This window comes from Ranitomeya variabilis, chromosome 4 (assembly GCF_051348905.1).
Source record: "Ranitomeya variabilis isolate aRanVar5 chromosome 4, aRanVar5.hap1, whole genome shotgun sequence".
NCBI classification, from domain to species: domain Eukaryota; kingdom Metazoa; phylum Chordata; class Amphibia; order Anura; family Dendrobatidae; genus Ranitomeya; species Ranitomeya variabilis.
This window is the reverse complement of record NC_135235.1, coordinates 623963733-623984640: the sequence shown is the minus strand read 5'-3', so window position 1 is coordinate 623984640 and position 20908 is coordinate 623963733. Positions and strand designations below refer to the sequence as shown.

At 47.0% G+C, this 20908-nt stretch overlaps 1 protein-coding gene across 6 annotated transcripts in view; it reads left to right on the top strand.

Moving 5' to 3' along the window:
- PIK3R6 (phosphoinositide-3-kinase regulatory subunit 6) overlaps positions 1–20908 on the top strand; it is a 105190-nt gene that overhangs the window by 65352 nt on the left and 18930 nt on the right. For 5 of the 6 annotated variants that reach the window (XM_077253541.1, XM_077253540.1, XM_077253538.1 and 2 more), the window contains exons 2-4: positions 15525–15647; positions 16397–16483; positions 18121–18212. In XM_077253541.1, the coding sequence (XP_077109656.1) occupies positions 15635–15647; positions 16397–16483; positions 18121–18212 (192 nt within the window). In that variant the 5' untranslated portion in view covers positions 15525–15634. Of the gene's footprint in view, positions 1–15524; positions 15648–16396; positions 16484–18120; positions 18213–20908 lie in introns of those variants that run through there. The other variant, XM_077253542.1, reaches the window with a different exon arrangement.

Genomic DNA, 20908 nt, shown 5'->3' with positions numbered 1-20908 from the left:
ATCCGTCGCAATACGTCGCTTAATGTAAGTCTATGGGGAAAAACGCATCCTGCAAGCACTTTTGCAGGATGCGTTTTTTCGGCAAAACGACGCATTGTGGCGGATTGCAGTTAACGCTAGTGTGAAAGTAGCCTTACCCTTGTGATAATAAAAAAATTGTTTCATAGTTGTGGTCATTAGTGTTGAGCGATACCGTCCGATACTTGAAAGTAGAATGAGGAATTTAGGCCCTGAGAATGACGTCGCGGCTTGTGATTGGTCGCGTGGCGGTCACATGAGCGGCACGCGACCAATCAGAAGCCGTGACGTCATGGAAGGTGCTGAACGCGCTCATTTTAAGCAAAGCAGGCTGCCGGTTACTACCAGGGCGCGTCAGAGGGTGAGTATATCCCTATTTTTTATTTTAATTCTTTATTTTTTACATGGATATGGATCCCAGGGCCTGAAGGAGAGTTTCCTCTCCTTCAGACCCTGGGAACCATACACTGGGAACTTCCGATTCCGATTCCCGATACCACAAAAGTATCGGATCTCGGTATCGGAATTCCGATACCGCAAGTATCGGCCGATACCCGATACTTGCGGTATCGGAATGCTCAACACTAGTGGTCATATTGTCAGTCTCATGCCTCGAAGTGGCCACCGTTACTGGATCATCAATAGGCTTAGTTTTGAAGTTACTGTATAGAGATTGATGATACTGGATAGTTATATGTCCATTGTGATATATTATGTTATATGCATTTTATTTATAGTTTACTTCCAAAATAAAGCAAAGAGATCAAAATGTATTTAAATTTTTTACTTTTTATTTTTTTCTTTATAAGTTTTATAGATTTCTTTATTTTTTGTCTTGCTTCAACACAGAAAAAGGCCTCTTAATGACTGCTTAAGTAATGTTATTGGTAGCTGTTACAATGGGTTAGGAGTCTACTCCTAAGGGCGTAGACAGATGGCCGTAATTCTCGTGCGAGGATGGAGGATCGCATCGTAGTGTACGGACTGACTTGGTACCTCTCTGACCTAAGCGTGACAGCGTGATGTATTTCTATGCAGCTGTCATGCTCAGGTCAGTAGAGCCAACAGTAAGGATCAGTCTGAGAATTACGATGCGATCCGTGCATGAGAAATACTTTCGTTTGTCTGCGTCCTAACTTCTGGCATCCCCAGACCAGTAAGGATCAGTCTGAGAATTACGATGCGATCCGTGCATGAGAAATACTTTCGTTTGTCTGCGTCCTAACTTCTGGCATCCCCAGACCAGAGTGCTGCAAACTTTTTGCTCAACTAATGGTTAGACTATAAGGGCGCATTCACATGCACACTTGTTTCACCATAATTCTGCAATGCAAACAGGCTGCCGATCAACCCACCAAGGAGCTGGATGCTGCTAGGTAGACGGGGGTGGGGGGGGGGGGGTGGGGGGGTTTGTAGGGTTCTGGTCCAGTGGCCACAGACTAATGACAAGGGTCCTGCAAATCTTTCTGCTCTATTCTGCTGGCCAATAAATTATTTTCTAACTCCTTCTGTGTCTGAGAAGAACCTAACAAAAAAATTGATGAAAAAAAGTTATAAAATAAATCAATAAAGTTTATAGAGAAAAAATTAAAATTTTCAAGTATGCTGGTTTCATCATAATTTTGCAGTTTAATCCGGTGAACAAGTAAAATGCGGTGTGAAATTATCTGAGCTGCACAAAGATCATTGTTCTCGGCAGCGCAATGTTCTGTGTAAACAAGATGTGTGCTGCTGAGAGCAATGGCAGACTATTTAGTTCGGATCCTGCAGTTATGTATTACTCCATTTGTTTGATCCACTATTCTTGCTAGAAAGCAGAATAGAGAGCAGATGGAGTAACACAGTACTTCAGAGTACAAAGTTTGTTTATGGTCTGTTACGTACAAAAAACATAGGTCTGTATAAGGATTCATTTACAATGCAAGATTATCGTTAACCAGTGTTCTTAGGAAGGGTTATTTCTTGATTCTCTTGCCTTCTATATAGGTTGCCGATCACCCGGTGAATGACCAAAAATGCTCGTTTGCTGGGTGAAATGATCTTTTGCGCTGCATTCTGTATAAACTGGACAGGGGCTGCCGAGAAAAATGGCAGTCTATGCACACCGATCTTCTACAGATTGTTCAGTGTGCATCTGAAGATCAGTCTGCTTGTGTAAACAGACTATGAAACAACCAACAATGCGCAAAAAAGTTGCTGATCTGTGGCGGCTTAATGCCACCGGTTGGTTTGTGTACACGAACACACAAAATGGTAGGAATTCTTTTTCCGATCAAAACTATTAGTAAACTTGTTTCAAAGTGCCCAGTGCTTTGTCTAATTTATCTAAATGAGAGGTGTAGGCTTTTGGAGGTGATGATACTAGTAAAGGAACTCAATATAGATGTTAGAAATTTCACAGTAATCTTCAAGAACTTCTCTACCACTTTACCCGTTATGTAAGACACCACCTGATACAACAGTTTATACTTCCCCATTTCAATCCTTGCAGGGTCCCTAACCAAAAACAACACTTACCAAAGAAACTTTTTGGTCTAAAAGAAGTGAACATTCACTACAGAAGTATTTTTTGAATCAGGATATAAAGAAAAATGGTAATTAAAATAATTTAATGTTTGCTGCGTTAACGCGATGCAAGTGCAGTATCTATAGCACTGAGTTCCTCTACAAACCAGCATTTATATGCATGGATATATTTTTAGATGAAAAACAGGAACCTGAACCACTTGTTGAGATATCTTTAGTTGATGATTTGTTTTTCAGAAGAAAAAAACAAACCTTCCTCATTCCCCCCCACGCCTTTGATCAAAAGTTTTCTTTTCTTGGCACAATGTTAGAAACGATATTTGCTTTCCGGCAACCTAGTATTGTTTGTGCGAGCTTCCTATGTCAGAAAAATTTGTCTCAAGTATTTTCAATAAAATACAGGAAGATTGTCACTCTCTTGTGTATGTGTATCGGTCTGGGAGCCTGGACAGGAAAGCAAAAGTTTAGGTTTTTATATAATGTGAAGATTGCTCAAAAGAAGATGTGTCATCAGCAAATCCTGAAAACCTGCAGTTTTCACACGGGTCACTGAGACTCAGATTCGGCTGACACTACCTGTTCTGTAGAGATCACTTCTCACCAATCATCTCATAATCATCACAGGAAGACAGTTGTAACACCTTTATTATAGAGCTGGGGGCAGATAACACAGGAAACACTATGGATACAGTTCATCTCCCCCCTCCCTGTGACCTACGCATAGATGCCCACAATACTCTCCAGAAAAAGTCAGTGATAATATGAGAAAAAAAGGAAAAAAAACGTATTAGTATGTGTAGCGCCCCCACTGCCGCAGGGCCGAGGGGTACCCGGTACCGGGCCTCTGAGTCTCTGCTCTGGGGTTGTCACGGTGGCTAGGCCTGGTCCGTGACCCTGCTGAGGGGTGTACAGTGATAGATAGATGTGGATGGTGGTGGTGGTGCGGTGCAGTAAATAACGAGGACACCAGGTTGCAGTCTCTTTACCTTTTTACTGAAGGTCTCTGGGTCCTCAGTCCGGAATACGGTTCACCAGGCTGCGCAAGTCCGGCCGGTCCGATGGCACCTCCAGACTTCCCTTTGCAGGTGGAAATCTGTGCCTTCCTGCTAGCGCTATGTGTTGTGGTCCTCCCCTGCTGTGCTTACGGGATAGTCCCCACAACTGTTGTGTCTGTTTCTCGTGTTCCCTCACAACAACTCGATTAGATGATGTTCTGCTAATCCTCCGTCCCTCCCGGTGTTATGGTTGGGACGCACCCGTATGACGGGTAGGCTCGGAGCTCTTCCGGGACCCTAGAGTCGCCCCTCTCCACAGGTTGCCCCCCAAGTCTGCATAGGTGATTTAGGTGAGACAGCCCGCCTATGACTGACTGTCCTGCCGTTGGTTTGAAGTATTGCCTGAAGCTGAATATAGTAATACTCCCTCGGCGTTCCGGCCGCCGGTTGTGCGCCTCAGTAGGATGTTGCCTCGGTCTTACAGCACGACTCCTACTGGTATTCTCCTTCTTGCTTTGATCTCGTTTCTTACTCAGCACAATATATCTCGCTTCTGTTCCTTTCTTAGGGCACCGCCGCTATGCTGAGCAGGCACGGTCCCGTGACGTTCTTTCTTGTTGCCAGGCCTCTGTCAGGGTCCCAAACCTGACAGGGGCCCTACCGAATCTTCCCCTACAACACCCTCTGCCACCAGGTGTTGTCTGGTTCCAACCCAGTCAGCTTTCTCGCTAACTTCCTGCCTGACCCCCAGTTTACCCACACGGTGAGGAGTGGCCTAATAAATAGCACCCTTAGCTCCCCCTGGAGGCCCGACTGTGAAATGTATTGGTGTATGTGATACCTGGTCAGATGAACTCCTTCAGTGCCATCGGACGTACCATAGCCCCCCTTAGCGGCGGAGCCACAGTACTGCAACGACCAGGACCCTGGGGCGCTGCACTCCCCCCCGGTTAAATCCAGTACTCCGGGACTGGGAAGAAAACAACAATACATGTCAGCAAAAAGACATACAATTTTTGTGAGTGCAATAACAATAAGCATATTTGAATAGAGCTTCCCTTTATGGGAGGTGAGGACACTTAAACGTTACAAACATGGTTAAATACTTTTAAATAACTTTTCTTACCCAACCGGGTATTCTACTAAGTGCAAAATTTTCAAACATTAATTCAACATTGCCTTTAAGGATGTACACTCTAAATCCACTAAAGACCTTCTTATAACACATTATAAGGCTTGAGCAACTGTGCTACATTCTCCTACTTTACGTCTGCAGGACCGCCTGTCCTAACGGCTCCAGACCTACTGCCTCTCCTTTCTATTACAGGACCGCTCCTTTCAGCCCGAGCCTTCTGTCCTTCCACTACTATACACAGTATAGAACATGTTTTTCTTTCAGTTTGAGATCACTGAGCCATCTCTATATGGCTCCTAAGAGGACTCACCACTAACCCCTACGGGTTCACTTCCTGTCCTCATTCTTCTATTAACATTATTGAACATTTCTTACAATTAACTACTTGGTTACATTTAACTTTCACATATCAACATTATTACTTCTTCTTTCAAAACATCATCATTCCTTTAAGTGCTATCGATGGACATCCCTTTTAAGAGGGGACCAAGTCTCTATGAGGTAGTGCAACTTTTCAAGCTGCAAGTCCGTATGCAGCTAGGACTCCAGTACAAGTTCCAAGAATCGTATCTTCGCAAAGAGTCCGTCTTGTATATAAAACCAGTAGGGAGCACCTTTAAGAAGGTGCAAACTATGTACAAGAAGTTTGTATCATGCACTGTTCATGATTCCAGCAGTTTTTAGTAACAGAGCAAAAGGTAGAAAACAAACAAAAACAAGAAACAATAGGGATCCCGGGTCAACAAAGGGATCCCCTTAAGAGTTAACCCTGGACGGGTTTTAGCAGCAACATAACGGGAAACAAACAGTTAGAATAACTATTTACATGTTCTGCAGAATTTTAAGATCTTACTCTTGTGGTGCAGAAGGTGGTTTCCTTCCGGGCCTCACCAGACCAACGGGCCGCGCTGCCGATCCAAGGAGCGGTTCCTGCCCCAGCAATGACAGGATCCCTCGCCGTGATGCCCTTCTCACTGATGGACCAGCACGCCCCCAAGGTACATGGTGGGTCCGGGTTCCCCGCTGCTCCGCAGGGACAGGTTCCGATGCCTTTTCAGCAGGAGGTTCATCTTCTGATGGTCCGGCAGCGGCCTGGAGTGCGACGCACCGCTGGATGCCCTGAGCTATCCAGCCAGCTTCACCTGTTTCCCTCCTCCACCTGGTGTAGGTCGCAGCGTCACCTGGCTCCAGGTCGTGAGCAAACCTTCCTCCGCAGGGCTCCATTTCCTCCCGGTCCACACAGACCTGTAGCGGCTCCCCAATCTCCTGTATAACTCCCCTTCCGTGTCAGGAGTTAAAGGACACCACTACACCCCAGTGTGACGGCGGGGTTTCTTCTACGCTGGTCAGGTCAATCTGGGCTGCAGGCTGGGGCCGGCTCCACCACGCCGTCATCAAGCGCCGCAGGTGTTCGGCCTCCGGCAAGATCCTCATGCCCTGTGTCTGCAGCGTACCTTCAGCCACGGCCGGGTTGGGAGGAGCAGGGGACACCGGAGAAAGGCGGACCTCCGTGGGCTGGCCCAGCCGAGCGAGCACGCGGGCATCAGCCTCCAAGCGGCGTGCTATCTGTCGGGCCTCGGCTGCGGCCACACACTCCTCGGACATTTGCCAGTTGGGTCGACCCATCGGTGGTTCCATGAGGGCCAGTCCCCGCAACGATGGCGTCTCCGAGGCTGCGTCCGGTGATGCGGCCCCATGCCGGGTTGGGTCATCCCCACGCGGTGCTCCCTGCGTCGCCATCTTTATCTCCTCCTCAGCGTCTTCTTCCCGCGGTCTCTTTCGTGGGCGGCCCCGTCTCCATGGTCTCCACCCTCCAAACAGGATCAGGAGGCGGACCTCGGCTGTTGACGGACACGTCCTCAGGACACAGAAATATTTAGACTGGGCGGCCATTGTCGTTCGCGCTCTCCAGCTTGTCCACGCCTACTCCACGCCCCTCTTCTTCTCCTGCGCTCTCCTCAGCGCTGTAATGGCGGCGGATTTTGGCGGTAAATGGCAACACGCAGTCTTTGCAATAAAGTACAGTCTAAGCACAATAAATCACAGTTCCAAGGCACACATGACCTGATTCTTCAGGCTTAAGTAGATCCTGTTCGTGACGCTAAGATGTAGCGCCCCCACTGCCGCAGAGCCGAGGGGTACCCGGTACCGGGCCTCTGAGTCTCTGCTCTGGGGTTGTCACGGTGGCTAGGCCCGGTCCGTGACCCTGCTGAGGGGCATACAGTGATAGATAGATGTGGATGGTGGTGGTGGTGCGGTGCAGTAAATAACGAGGACACCAGGTTGCAGTCTCTTTACCTTTTTACTGAAGGTCTCTGGGTCCTCAGTCCGGAATACGGTTCACCAGGCTGCGCAAGTCCGGCCGGTCCGATGGCACCTCCAGAGTTCCCTTTGCAGGTGGAAATCTGTGCCTTCCTGCTAGCGCTATGTGTTGTGGTCCTCCCCTGCTGTGCTTACGGGATAGTCCCCACAACTGTTGTGTCTGTTTCTCGTGTTCCCTCACAACAACTCGATTAGATGATGTTCTGCTAATCCTCCGTCCCTCCCGGTGTTATGGTTGGGACGCACCCGTATGACGGGTAGGCTCGGAGCTCTTCCGGGACCCTAGAGTCGCCCCTCTCCACAGGTTGCCCCCCAAGTCTGCATAGGTGATTTAGGTGAGACAGCCCGCCTATGACTGACTGTCCTGCCGTTGGTTTGAAGTATTGCCTGAAGCTGAATATAGTAATACTCCCTCGGCGTTCCGGCCGCCGGTTGTGCGCCTCAGTAGGATGTTGCCTCGGTCTTACAGCACGACTCCTACTGGTATTCTCCTTCTTGCTTTGATCTCGTTTCTCACTCAGCACAATATATCTCGCTTCTGTTCCTTTCTTAGGGCACCGCCGCTATGCTGAGCAGGCACGGTCCCGTGACGTTCTTTCTTGTTGCCAGGCCTCTGTCAGGGTCCCAAACCTGACAGGGGCCCTACCGAATCTTCCCCTACAACACCCTCTGCCACCAGGTGTTGTCTGGTTCCAACCCAGTCAGCTTTCTCGCTAACTTCCTGCCTGACCCCCAGTTTACCCACACGGTGAGGAGTGGCCTAATAAATAGCACCCTTAGCTCCCCCTGGAGGCCCGACTGTGAAATGTATAGGTGTATGTGATACCTGGTCAGAAGAACTCCTTCAGTGCCATCGGACGTACCATAGCCCCCCTTAGCGGCGGAGCCACAGTACTGCAACGACCAGGACTCTGGGGCGCTGCATATGTGGTTTAAATTAGTAAGAAAAAATATAGCTGATACTTTCCTTTTAAATTGAACATGAAGGTATAGTCTAAAATTGATGAATGCCACTTCCTTTTGCAGGCTACATTCAATACTCTGAACAGACACTAGCTTTATTTAATACCATCAGTGAGATAGAACTGAAATATAGGCAACAGTGTTGAGATATGTGTCTTAATAACTCAATTCAGGTTTTCATTCAGGTGTATAACATTAGGCCCCACTGCTCCCTGAGTATAACATCCAGCCCCTTGGTGTATGACATTCAGCCCCTCAGTAAATAACATCCAGCCCCTCGGTGTATGACATCTAGCCCCCCGGTGTATAAGATCCAGCCCCCCGGTGTATAACATCCAGCCCCCCGGTGTATAATATCCAGCCCTTCGGTGTATAAGATCCAGCCCCTCGGTGTATGACATCCAGCCCCCCAGTGTATGACATCTAGCCCCTCGGTGTATGACATCCAGCCCCTCAGTGTATAACATTCAGCCCCTCGGTGTATAACATCCAGCCCCTCGGTGTGTAACATCCAGCCCCTCAGTGTATGACATCCTGCCCCTCGATAAATGACATTCAGCCTCTTGGTAAATGACATCCAGCCCCCCGGTGTATAACATTTAGCCCCCCAGTGTATGACATCTAGACCCTCGGTGTATGACATCCAGCCCTTCGGTGTATAACATTCAGCCCCTCGGTAAATTACATCCAGCCCGTCGGTGTGTAACATCCAGCCCCTCAGTGTATGACATCCTGCCCCTCGGTAAATGACATCCAGCCTCTTGGTAAATGACATCCAGCCCCTCGGTGTGTAACATCCAGCCCCTCGGTGTATGACATCCAGCCCCTCGGTAAATCACATCCAGCCCCTCGGTAAATCACATCCAGCCCCTCAGTAAATGGCATCCGGCCTCTCGGTAAATGACATCCAGCCTCTCAGTAAATGACATCCAGCCCCTCGGTGTATGACATCCAGCCCCTCAGTAAATGACATCCAGCCTCTCGGCAAATGACAACCAGCCCCTCGGTGTATGACATCCAGCCCCTCAGTAAATGACATCCTGCCTCTCGGTAAATGACATCCAGCCCCGCAGTGTATGACATCCAGACCCTCAGTAAATGACATCCAGCCGCTCGGTAAATGACAAACAGCCCCTCGGTGTGTAACATCCAGCCCCTCGGTGTATGACATCCTGCCCCTCGGTAAATGACATCCAGCCTCTTGGTAAATGACATCCAGCCCCTCGGAAAATGACATCCAGCCTCTCGGTAAATGACATCCAGCTCCTCGGTGTATAACATCCAGCCCCTCGGTGTATGACATCCTGCTCCTCGGTAAATGACATCCAGCCTCTCGGTAAATTATATCCAGCCCCTCGGTAAATGACATCCAGCCTCTCGGTGTATAACATCCAGCCCCTCGGTGTATGACATCCAGCCCCTCCGTAAATGACATCCAGCCTCTCGGTAAATGACATCCAGCCCCTTGGTGTATAACATCCAGTCCCTCGGTGTATGACATGCAGCCCCTCGGTAAATGACATCCAGCCTCTCGGTAAATGACATCCAGCCCCTCGGTGTTTGACATCCTGCCCCTCGGTGTATAACATCCAGCCCCTCAGTAAATGACATCCAGCCTCTTGGTAAATGACATCCAGCCCCTCGGTAAATTACATCCAGCCCCTCGGTGTATAACATCCAGCACCTCGGTGTATGACATCCAGCCCCTCAGTAAATGACATCCAGCCTCTCAGTAAATGACAACCAGCCCCTCGGTGTGTAACATCCAGCCCCTCGGTGTATGACATCCTGCCCCTTGGTAAATGACATCCAGCCCCTCGGTAAATGACATCCAGCCCCTCGGTAAATGACATCCTGCTCCTCGGTAAATGACATCCAGCCTCTCGGTAAATTATATCCAGCCCCTCGGTAAATGACATCCAGCCTCTCGGTGTATAACATCCAGCCCCTCGGTGTATGACATCCAGCCCCTCCGTAAATGACATCCAGCCTCTCGGTAAATGACATCCAGCCCCTCGGTGTTTGAACATCCTGCCCCTCGGTGTATAACATCCAGCCCCTCGGTAAATGACATCCAGCCTCTTGGTAAATGACATCCAGCCCCTCGGTAAATTACATCCAGCCCCTCGGTGTATAACATCCAGCACCTCGGTGTATGACATCCAGTCCCTCAGTAAATGACATCCAGCCTCTCAGTAAATGACAACCAGCCCCTCGGTGTGTAACATCCAGCCCCTCGGTGTATGACATCCTGCCCCTTGGTAAATGACATCCAGCCTCTTGGTAAATAACATCCAGCCCCTCGGTGTATAACATCCCATCCAGCCCCTCGGTGTATAACATCCAGCCCCTCGGTGTATGACATCCTGCCCCTCGGTAAATGACATCCAGCCTCTCAGTAAATAACATCCAGCCCCTCGGTAAATGACATCCAGCCTCTCGGTAAATGACATCCAGCCCCTCGGTGTGTAACATCAAGCCCCTCGGTGTATAACATCCTGCCCCTCGGTAAATGACATCCAGCCTCTTGGCAAATGACATCCAGCCCCTCGGTAAATGACATCCAGCCTCTCGGTAAATGACATCCAGCCCCTCGGTGTATAACATCCAGCCCCTCTGTGTATGACATCCAGCCCCTCAGTAAATGACATCTAGCCCCTCGGTGTATGACATCCAGCCTCTCGGTAAATGACATCCAGCCCCTCAGTGTATAACATCCAGCCCCTCGGTGTATGACATCCAGCCCCTCGGTAAATGACATCCAGCCTCTCGGTAAATGACATCCAGCCTCTCGGTAAATGACATCCAGCCCCTCGGTGTATGACATTCAGCCCGTTGGTAAATAACATCAAGCCCTTCGGTGTGTAACACCCAGCCTCTCGGTGTATGACATCTAGCCCCTCAGTGTATGACATCCAGCATCTCGGTGAATGACATTCAGCCCCCTCAGTGTATGACATCCAGCCCCTCGGTGTATGACATCCAGCCCCTCGGTTTATGACATCCAGCCCATCGGTATATAACATCCAGCCCATTGGTAAATAACATCCAGCCCTTCGGTGTATAACATCCAACCACCAGTATCCGGTCCCATTGCCCCGGTGTATAACATCAGGTTCCTCTCCCCTGGTGTATAACATCCAACCCCTCACACCCAATGTATAACATTCGGTGCCATTGCCCCCAGCATATAACATCCTGCCTCTCGCACCCGGTGTATACCATCTGATCCCATTGCCTCAGTGAATAACATCTGGCCCCATTTCTCCTGGCGCACAATATCTTGCCCCATTTCCCCCAGTGTATAACTTCAGGTCACATTTTCCCCGGTGTTTAACATCCAACCCCATTGCACCCGGTGAATAATATCAAGCCCCACTGCCCTCAATGTATAACATATGGCCCCGTCGTCTCAGATGTATGACATCTGGCCCCTTGCCTCCCCCCATATATAACATCTGGCCCCGTCGCCCATGGTGTATAACAACGGGTCCCTCGCCAACCCGTGTACAACATCTGCCCCCTTGGCCTCAGTGTATAACATCCAGCCTCCCCCGCCATACCAAATGCCTTTACTAATTTGTGACAGAACGGCTGGTGATGCAGAGCGCATTGATACCAGCGTGTACTGTAATAGGAGACACCGGGGTAACAAGTCCATTCATGACATTTCTTCCCTCCTAAAATCTTTCCCATCACCTGTGAGTAATTATTGAGAAGTGGAAGGAATCGCAGCAACTCAGCCCCGAAGTGGAGATCTCGTAATGTTAGATAGTGGGGGGCTGAGTGCTGAGGAGCAGAGAGCAGAAAAATCATCCTGATTTGTTGCCCATGACTGTGCCCAGTGCACAAGCTCCATACAGACATTGTTGGAGGAGTTTGGTGGAAAAATATGAAAGGCCGCACAACCCCATCCAACAAGTTTAGAATATACTAGAAAGGAGATTGTGAGCTTGGCCTCTCCTCCAACATCAGAGTCTGACCTCACAAATGCTCTTTTGGATGAAGGGGCAAAAATTCCCACAGACACCACCAAAATCTAGTAGAAAGTCTTCCCACAAAAGTGGAAGCTGTTATATCTGCTAGGGACCAACTCCATATTAATATCTATGGATGTAGAGCGATAGGTGAGAAAAGCTCCTGTAGTGTAATGTGGTGGGGGCACATACTGTCCTCCATATCTACTATATAATCGTCTAATTCTGTCTGTCTGTAACGGAAATCCCGCGTCGCTGATAGGTCGCGCCAGCTGCCCGCGACAAATCAGCGAGAGGAGCAGTTCTGTCAGTCACAGTGCCACGTAGTTCAGTCACGTTTACTGAACAAGTTCTGTCAGTCAGTGCCATGTAGTTCAGTCATGTTTACTGAACAAGTTCTGTCAGTCACAGTGTCACGTAGTTCAGTCACGTTTACTGAACAAGTTCTGTCAGTCACAGTGCCACGTAGTTCAGTCACGTTTATTGAACAAGTTCTGTCAGTCACAGTGTCACGTAGTTCAGTCACGTTTACTGAACAGGTTCTGTCAGTCACGTCACAGTGCCACGTAGTTCAGTCACGTTTACTGAACAAGTTCTGTCAGTCAGTGCCATGTAGTTCAGTCACGTTTACTGAACAAGTTCTGTCAGTCACAGTGTCACGTAGTTCAGTCACGTTTACTGAACAAGTTCTGTCAATCACAATGCCACGTAGTTCAGTCACATTTACTAAACAAGTTCTGTCAGTCACAGTGCAACATAGTTCCCTCATGTTTACTGAACAAGTTCTGTCAGTCACAGTGCCACGTAGTTCAGTCACGTTTACTGAATAAGTTCTGTCAGTCACAGTGCCACGTAGTTCACTCACGTTTACTGAACAAGTTCTGTCAGTCACAGTGCTGCATAGCTCCCTCATGTTTACTGAACAAGTTCTGTCAGTCACAGTGCCACGCACAAATATATTATAGTGTCGATGTACTTCTTTCGTCTGATGATTTATTTAAATACAGTTATTCATGTAATGGTTTATATATTTTGATGATCTGTTTAATAATTTCGTTCAGTTGTATTAAGTTCTATGGTTCTATCAGGGGCGTAACGACCGCGGTCGCAGCGGTCGCCATTGCGACCGGGCCCCGCAGGTCAGGGGCCCCGGGCCGGCAGGTCAGGGCAGGGCCGGGCTGGACATCGGGCACTTCTGGCAAATGCCAGAAGAGCCGATGCCAGTAGTGGGCCGCTGCACTGTTCCTCCCCCCCCGCCGCCGCCGCCGCATTTAACTATACCGGCGTCTATGACACCGGTATAGTTCAATGCAATGATGGAGGAGAGCGTCACCTGACGCTCCCTCTCCCATCATTCCCCGCTCTGCCTCTGACAGTACACTGCGGGTGCGCGATGACGTCATATCATCGCGCACCTGCAGTGTCCTGGGCAGACTGAAGCCACCAGGAGCAGCGCGGGCAAAAGGAAAGGTGAGGAGAGTTTTTTTTTTTCTTTTTCACCGGACTGTGGGGCCATTATCGGGGGGGGGGGGAGATGAGATGCGGGCTGTGCTCTATATACCCCTGTGCTGGCTGTGCTCTATATACCCCTGTGCGGGCTGTGCTGTATATACCCCTGTGCGGGCTGTGCTGTATATACCCCTGTGCTGGCTGTGGTCTATATACCCCTGTGCTGGCTGTGCTGCATATACCCCTGTGCGGGCTCTGCTGTATATACCCCTGTGCGGGCTCTGCTGTATATACCCCTGTGCGGGCTGTGCTGTATATACCCCTGTGGGGGCTGTGCTGTATATACCCCTGTGTGGGCTGTGCTGTATATACCCCTGTGCGGGCTGTGCTGTATATACCCCTGTGCGGGCTGTGCTGTATATACCCCTGTGCGGGCTGTGCTGTATATACCCCTGTGTGGGCTGTGCTGTATATACCCCTGTGCGGGCTGTGCTGTATATACCCCTGTGCGGGCTGTGCTGGATATACCCCTGTGCGGGCTGTGCTGTATATACCCCTGTGCGGGCTGTGCTGTATATACCCCTGTGCGGGCTGTGCTGTATATACCCCTGTGCGGGCTGTGCTGTATATACCCCTGTGCGGGCTGTGCTGTATATACCCCTGTGCGGGCTGTGCTGTATATACCCCTGTGTGGGCTGTGCTGTATATACCCCTGTGCGGGCTGTGCTGTATATACCCCTGTGCGGGCTGTGCTGTATATACCCCTGTGCGGGCTGTGCTGTATATACCCCTGTGCGGGCTGTGCTGTATATACCCCTGTGCGGGCTGTGCTGTATTTACCCCTGTGCGGGCTGTGCTGTATATACCACTGTGCGGGCTGTGCTGTATATACCACTGTGCGGGCTGTGCTGTACATACCACTGTGCGGGCTGTGCTGTATATACCACTGTGCGGGCTGTGCTGGATATACCACTGTGCGGGCTGTGCTGGATATACCACTGTGCGGGCTGTGCTGGATATACCACTGTGCGGGCTGTGCTGGATATACCACTGTGCGGGCTGTGCTGGCACCCAACACCATGTTGCAGTGCAGGAGATTCCTGCAACAGTCCGAGGCGTATCTAGGGGAAGGGGGTGGGGGGGCGTCACGGAGGTAGGGGGGGGGGCCCCATTTGGAAGTTCGCACCGGGGCCCATAACTTTGTAGTTACGCCACTGGGTTCTATGATCAATAAAATTTAATGATAATGTATATATTTTACCTGGAAAATCTTGTGTATTCATTGCATTATTCTTAAATCTTCATAAATAAACTACATACATCTTCTAGAATACCCGATGTGTTAGAATCGGGCCACCATCTAGTTGTGTATAATTATACAGAAAGACAATATACTGTAGTAACTTCCAATCAGGGTCATAAAAAATATTTCTGAATTAATAGCTTTTAAAGTGGTGAGTAATTATACGTATATATAAATAGAATGAAAGTCTATGTAGGACACTTAGAAAGTTCATCCATTAAAGGGTGTGTCCACCTCTGGGGACTTTTTTGTAATTAAATGCCTGTATTGTATGGTAAATATAATTTTGTAATTGTGTTTCACTCAAAATTTTGCACTATTAGTCTTTGATAGCCTCTTTGTTGCTTGTTACATAATAAGTTAACTGAAAACCTATCAGAGACCTCATTCTCATGGTCTAATGGGAGCATTTATAATGCTATTATCTGTCTTTTTTTAGCTCATTTCAGTCATTTTATGACCACAGACCACAACAAAGTTGAATGTGCAACGAAACAAAGAACAACAGTGCAGCATTTTTTAATGAAACTTGAATAAGAAAAATATTTTTTGTTGTCCCAAATACATGTATTTAAGTAAGCTTAAAAAAATAAAAAATAATAATAATAAAATAGACCCCAGGGGTACACAACCACTTTAATCTTCCTTTTATCTTTTATTAAGCATGGCCCTAGGGAACATTAGTATGGGAAGTCCCATCACAGGGAAAATGATGTTCTTGGGTCATCGCTGTCCTAAATTGTGGTCCTGAACTTGCAGTGTGGCATTTTGGGATGAATGGAAATCGTGATATGCATTATCAAGCGTTAATAACCGTTTATGCTTTATGTATGCAGGCTCCTACTGAAAACATACAAAAAGTTTCACCCTCGTGACAAGAGACGCGGAGGACATTCTGGAACACTGACTGTTCATTCACAACCACTGGCCGATAAATGCCTTCTCTATGGACCTCTCAGGTAAGACAGTCTATATTGTAAAATGATTGTAAGGGACCAGGGTAAAATACAACCTTAACACGTGTACATTGCTATGGTAGATGCCACACATCTGAGCAGCATCTGAGCAGTAGTGAAAGCTCTTCCAGAAGTCATATCATGTTGGGTCATCAACCGTATGCCACCTTGGTAATTGGATGATGCCAATAGCAGCCCAGACAGGTATAAATACTCAGAAACTATCCTACCACTTAGTTGAACAGAGAAAGCCGCTAAGTGACCAATTCATCAAGATGGAAAGATAATCAAGTCTCGTTGATTTCTGTTGTTCTTACTAAATATAACGTTGGTGGTTTTCTCTAAGACGTTCGTTCATTTGCATTGCATTTTTTGTACACCCTTTCCGAGATTATGGGAGATGCAGAGTTTTTCCTTAATAATGTAAAATCAATCTAAAATGGCTTAAGCTTGTTTTTTATTTTATGTGTTGAATTATTTTTATAATATACTGTACATGATAGAATGTGGGTGCAAGTGGCCCAGCAGAGTTGATGTGCAAGGCCAGATTTAGAGGTGTTGTGATGAACGAGCTCGGAGAATCAATGCATCACCAGGAAGGTACAGATAAATTGTAAGAAAGTGTCTTACCTTGCTGATTGTAAGCGGACGCTTTATCTGTCCATTCCAGGAGACATCAATTAAAGTACTCCGGATGGAAGTAGTTGCTGTGCGGTCCCTGTACAATGAACATTATTTTTTGTCTTCCTCAGCGACCGAAGCAGACATGGTTTATCAAAAGGTTCAAGCGATTCTTCGAGGTCTTGACATTCAACATCCAGCACAGCGGTCTGACCCAGGTAAACTGGGGTTTGAAGGAGAAAAATTTGGGGGAAAGTAAAATAATGATCAAAAAGCCAACTAAAAATAAACAGGTAGATAGTGAAATGGTAAAAAAAAGATATAATTTTCTATGGGATTTCTATGTATGGAGTAGCATAGTCTGCGATTAAATTCCAAATAACATACAAAAGGTTTACTCCACTCTTAACAGTGGCTTGATGGACACTCTTTTGGCCTTGTTTAGTAGCATTGGAGTCTATGCTTGACATTTGTGCTGGGAACGTTCCAAGTGAAGAACTGCAAAATGCAGCATGAAAAGAGGCAAATGTGCTTGTAGTTAACATTTTGGGTGTAAATACTTTACTGTTTTGACTTGATCTTTACCGGTTCTTCTCTAAGTAGCTTTCCAGTGTTTTAAAACATGTTGATTAGTTGCAGTGCCTGGAATGGGTCAGTAAAAGTCAAAATTGTCTAGTTTTGTAAAGTGGTCCATACACAAGATAGCTGTCATACAAACGTTCGTTCAGCAGACAGCCTGCTCTCCCGACACAAATACGATACAAATGAGCATTCTACTTGTAGGACCAGATATGTGTTTTCATTGTGGAGAAAGGAGAAATCTGCGGTCAGACACTTCAAAATAATTAGACACTGGGTAGAAATATGAGAACTTATCTACTGGACTCTGGTTCAGGTCAGTATTCATTGGCCCAGCAAACAGCCTCTTACTTGCTGTCATCATCGGCTTCTCTTTTAATTAGCAGGCCTGGGGGGCTAGGAAAAAGTGGAGCCACAGATGCCAACAGGTAGGAGGCGGTCAGAAGGGCTTCCGTCCAGTGGCCAATGAGAACTGACCTGGACCAGGGTCTGTTAATCATTTTGCTCATCTCTAGCATTGAGATTCTATCTGCCCGATCCTTCCCTTCCCCAACATCATGTCAGGGAGAGTCAGGAAGTCCCCTGTACACATGAGATGGTCAACTGATCCCACTAAAATTGGCATGCTTGGATGACTTTAATTTAATTTGTACTGTGCCCTAAAGTTTTATTCTCACTTTTAAAGCTAGGTGGAGAACTGTACATAGTGAGAAAATAAGCAAGCTTGCAATTCATTTTCCATTTCTTCCTGCCACCTTTCTCCTCCTATACCTGATTTTTTATTTTATTTTTTACTGCTTGTTGCCTTGGATGCCAACCACCTTCGCAATCCACCCACGGTGGCCACCTCCTAGGCAGGGAGCGCAGTGCTCACAGGGTCTTTTCTTTAGAGCTTCTAATGAGTGCTTTGAAGATGGCCAGGATTGCTGAATAATGCTATATGCCCCTGATCCAAGCCAGATTCAGTACCACTGCGCATACTTTCAGGTCAGCAGCATGGCCATGCTGCTGACCTGAACTGTCAATTACTCAGGAGCGCACTGCCAGCCAGCAGGAAGGGGTAAGGGAGCGTTGTGCTCATGAAAATAGATCATGAGACACGGCCTTCAAGTCTCTGTGAGAACAAAGCTCAGTTTTGGAGCAGCAGAGAGGATCCCAAGTCGAATTCCACATTGTGTCCGCTCATAATGACTGGTTGGTAAAAGATGTCAAGAGATAGCTGGAACATAAAACTTTACAGAAATGTGAAGCACATTCTTATAATGTTCTGTGACAGGAATGCTGAGATGGACTCTGCACAAGAGCTTGGATCGGAATCCGAACAGTGGAAACATTATGGTGGGAGTCATCATTAAAGAGTTGGAGAAGGTATGGACATTCGATAATAACACCATTAGATTCCAGAGAACCATTCATTATGATACACATAGTAAACCACGAATGCCAACCACACCATGTCTAGTTCCAGTAATGATCCAGGAACTGAAATTCCGATGTGGTTTGTGCTTATAATATGTATTACAAAGATGCCTTTCCCAAAAGCCAACATGTTACTTCTCACGTCTCCAGAGGAAGAGAGTAAGTATGGAAGACACATGGGCTCTAAAGGGAAAGGGGAACAAGCTATTGCACAGTATTTTGGGAATTTAGAAACAGCCCAAACCTTTTTTGCACTCAACATTTAACAGTCAATTAATTCCCATTCAGGAACATATTAGATGGTCACCTGTTCTGACTAGCAATAAAATTATGTGAATAGCTACTTCTAGACAAATAGTGTCAAGAACCAGGAAGTCAGAATTAACCCATTATCAGTACCATATCTAATCCAGCTCCCTGTGATCATGTGGCAAGCAGCTAATCTCCAGTGATTCATCAACAGCAAGTTCTCTGTAGCTACACAATAGATTATCATCCTATAGGTACCAACAGAGCGGAGTGACTCAGGGGGATGATGGTATGACCACTAACAATTACCGTACATGTCATACAGACAGGACAATAGATGTAGTATTTCCACACACGTAAGATGTAGAATGTCTTTTGGGGTTTTGCTAACTAAATAGCATTTCCTGAAAGCTCGGAGTTTGTGGAAGCAAAAGCTCCCAGATAACTTAGTTTACAGGACAGACTATATGACTTTTGGTCACTAAGAAGATATCTGCTTGAAAACAGGAAGAAAGATTAAAGAAAAATGATGTCTTAATACAGTAACTTCCAGAGACCATCTAAGTCCGGCTTTGCTAAACAAAGCAACTCTCTTGTCCGGTAACTGTATTTTAGTAGCTACCGATAAGACCTGTATGAACAACCAATAAAAGCATGGCAGCTCAAAATATTTAGAATATTATTTAAAAAACAAACACGATTTACTCACAGTCCGCGGGTCGCTGATTGGCCGACGCGCTCTCGGTGTGACATCAACGCCACAGACAATACCTAAAACCAGGACCAGAGACTCAAAGCCAGACCTCGGGAGGTTGACAAAAGCATGCTTTTTTATAACAAACTGCAACCAGGAACCAAGATTTTGTGAAGGGGGACAACCCCTTTAAAGGGAATTTGTTAGCTGATACATGCTGGACAAACCAATCATGCAGACCATGCTCATGGTTTGGGCAGTGTGAATCAGCTGATAAGGTCCATTTTAACAGTTACCTCTACCTTGAAATGAATAAAAAGATTTTTATATGTTTGTAATTTTATTCATTAATTTTCAGATATGCAGCTTGCAGCAAGAACTAAGTTTAAGATTTTTTGTCTCCTCGAGGAATATAGGCTGGATGTGAGGTCTGTGTGTCTCTCCCAGTAATATAGGCTGGATGTCAGGTCTGCATGTCTCTCCCAGTAATATAGGCTGGATGTGAAGTCTGTGTGTCCTTCCCAGTAATATAGGCTGGATGTCAGGTCTGCATGTCTCTCCCAGTAATATAGGCTGGATGTAAGGTCTGTGTGCCCTTCCCAGTAATATAGGCTGGATGTCAGGTCTGCATGTCTCTCCCAGTAATATAGGCTGGATGTGAGGTCTGTGTGTCCTTCCCAGTAATATAGGCTGGATGTCAGGTCTGCATGTCTCTCCCAGTAATATAGGCTGGATGTCAGGTCTGCATGTCTCTCCCAGTAATATAGGCTGGATGTGAAGTCTGTGTGTCCTTCCCAGTAATATAGGCTGGATGTCAGGTCTGCATGTCTCTCCCAGTAATATAGGCTGGATGTAAGGTCTGTGTGCCCTTCCCAGTAATATAGGCTGGATGTCAGGTCTGCATGTCACTCCCAGTAATATAGGCTGGATGTGAGGTCTGTGTGTCCTTCCCAGTAATATAGGCTGGATGTCAGGTCTGCATGTCTCTCCCAGTAATATAGGCTGGATGTGAAGTCTGTGTTTTTTTGCCAGTAATATAGGCTGGATATGAGGTATGTGTATCTCTCCTAGTAATATAGGTTGGATGTGAGGTCTACATGTCTCTATCAGTAATATAGGTTGGACGTAAGGGCTGCATGTTCCTCACAGTAAGGTAGGCTGGATGTGAGCTATGTGTTTCTCTCCCACTAATATAGGTTGGGTGTGAGCTGCTGTTTTTCTTCCAATAATTTAGGCTGGATGTGAGGTCTGTGTGTCTCTCCCAGTAATACAGGCTGGATATGAGGTTTGCATGTCTCTCCCAGACATATATAAACAACCGATGCTAAGTAAGCAAATCACTTAGAAGTATCACTATAGATAATATGCAGACACTATGCATTAGTTTCTATATGCTAGAAGGGATGGATGTGAGCTCTGAGTTTCTCTCCCAGGAATGTAAGCTGCATGTGAGGTCTGCATGTATGTCCCAGTAATATGGAGACAACAACACATTCTTGCTTTGCATCATATCCGAGTTCCCCACGCTTTTACTCTGTCACTCTGTTTTCCTCTGGATCCTACCAATGTGCACCTACCTGAATTCCTGAATGCCAAACATGTGTTCTTCTCCAAGTAATATGGGTTGGATAGGAGCTCTTTATATCTCTACCCCACACATACAAACTAATACAGGTTGGATGTGAGATCTATATGTCTCTGT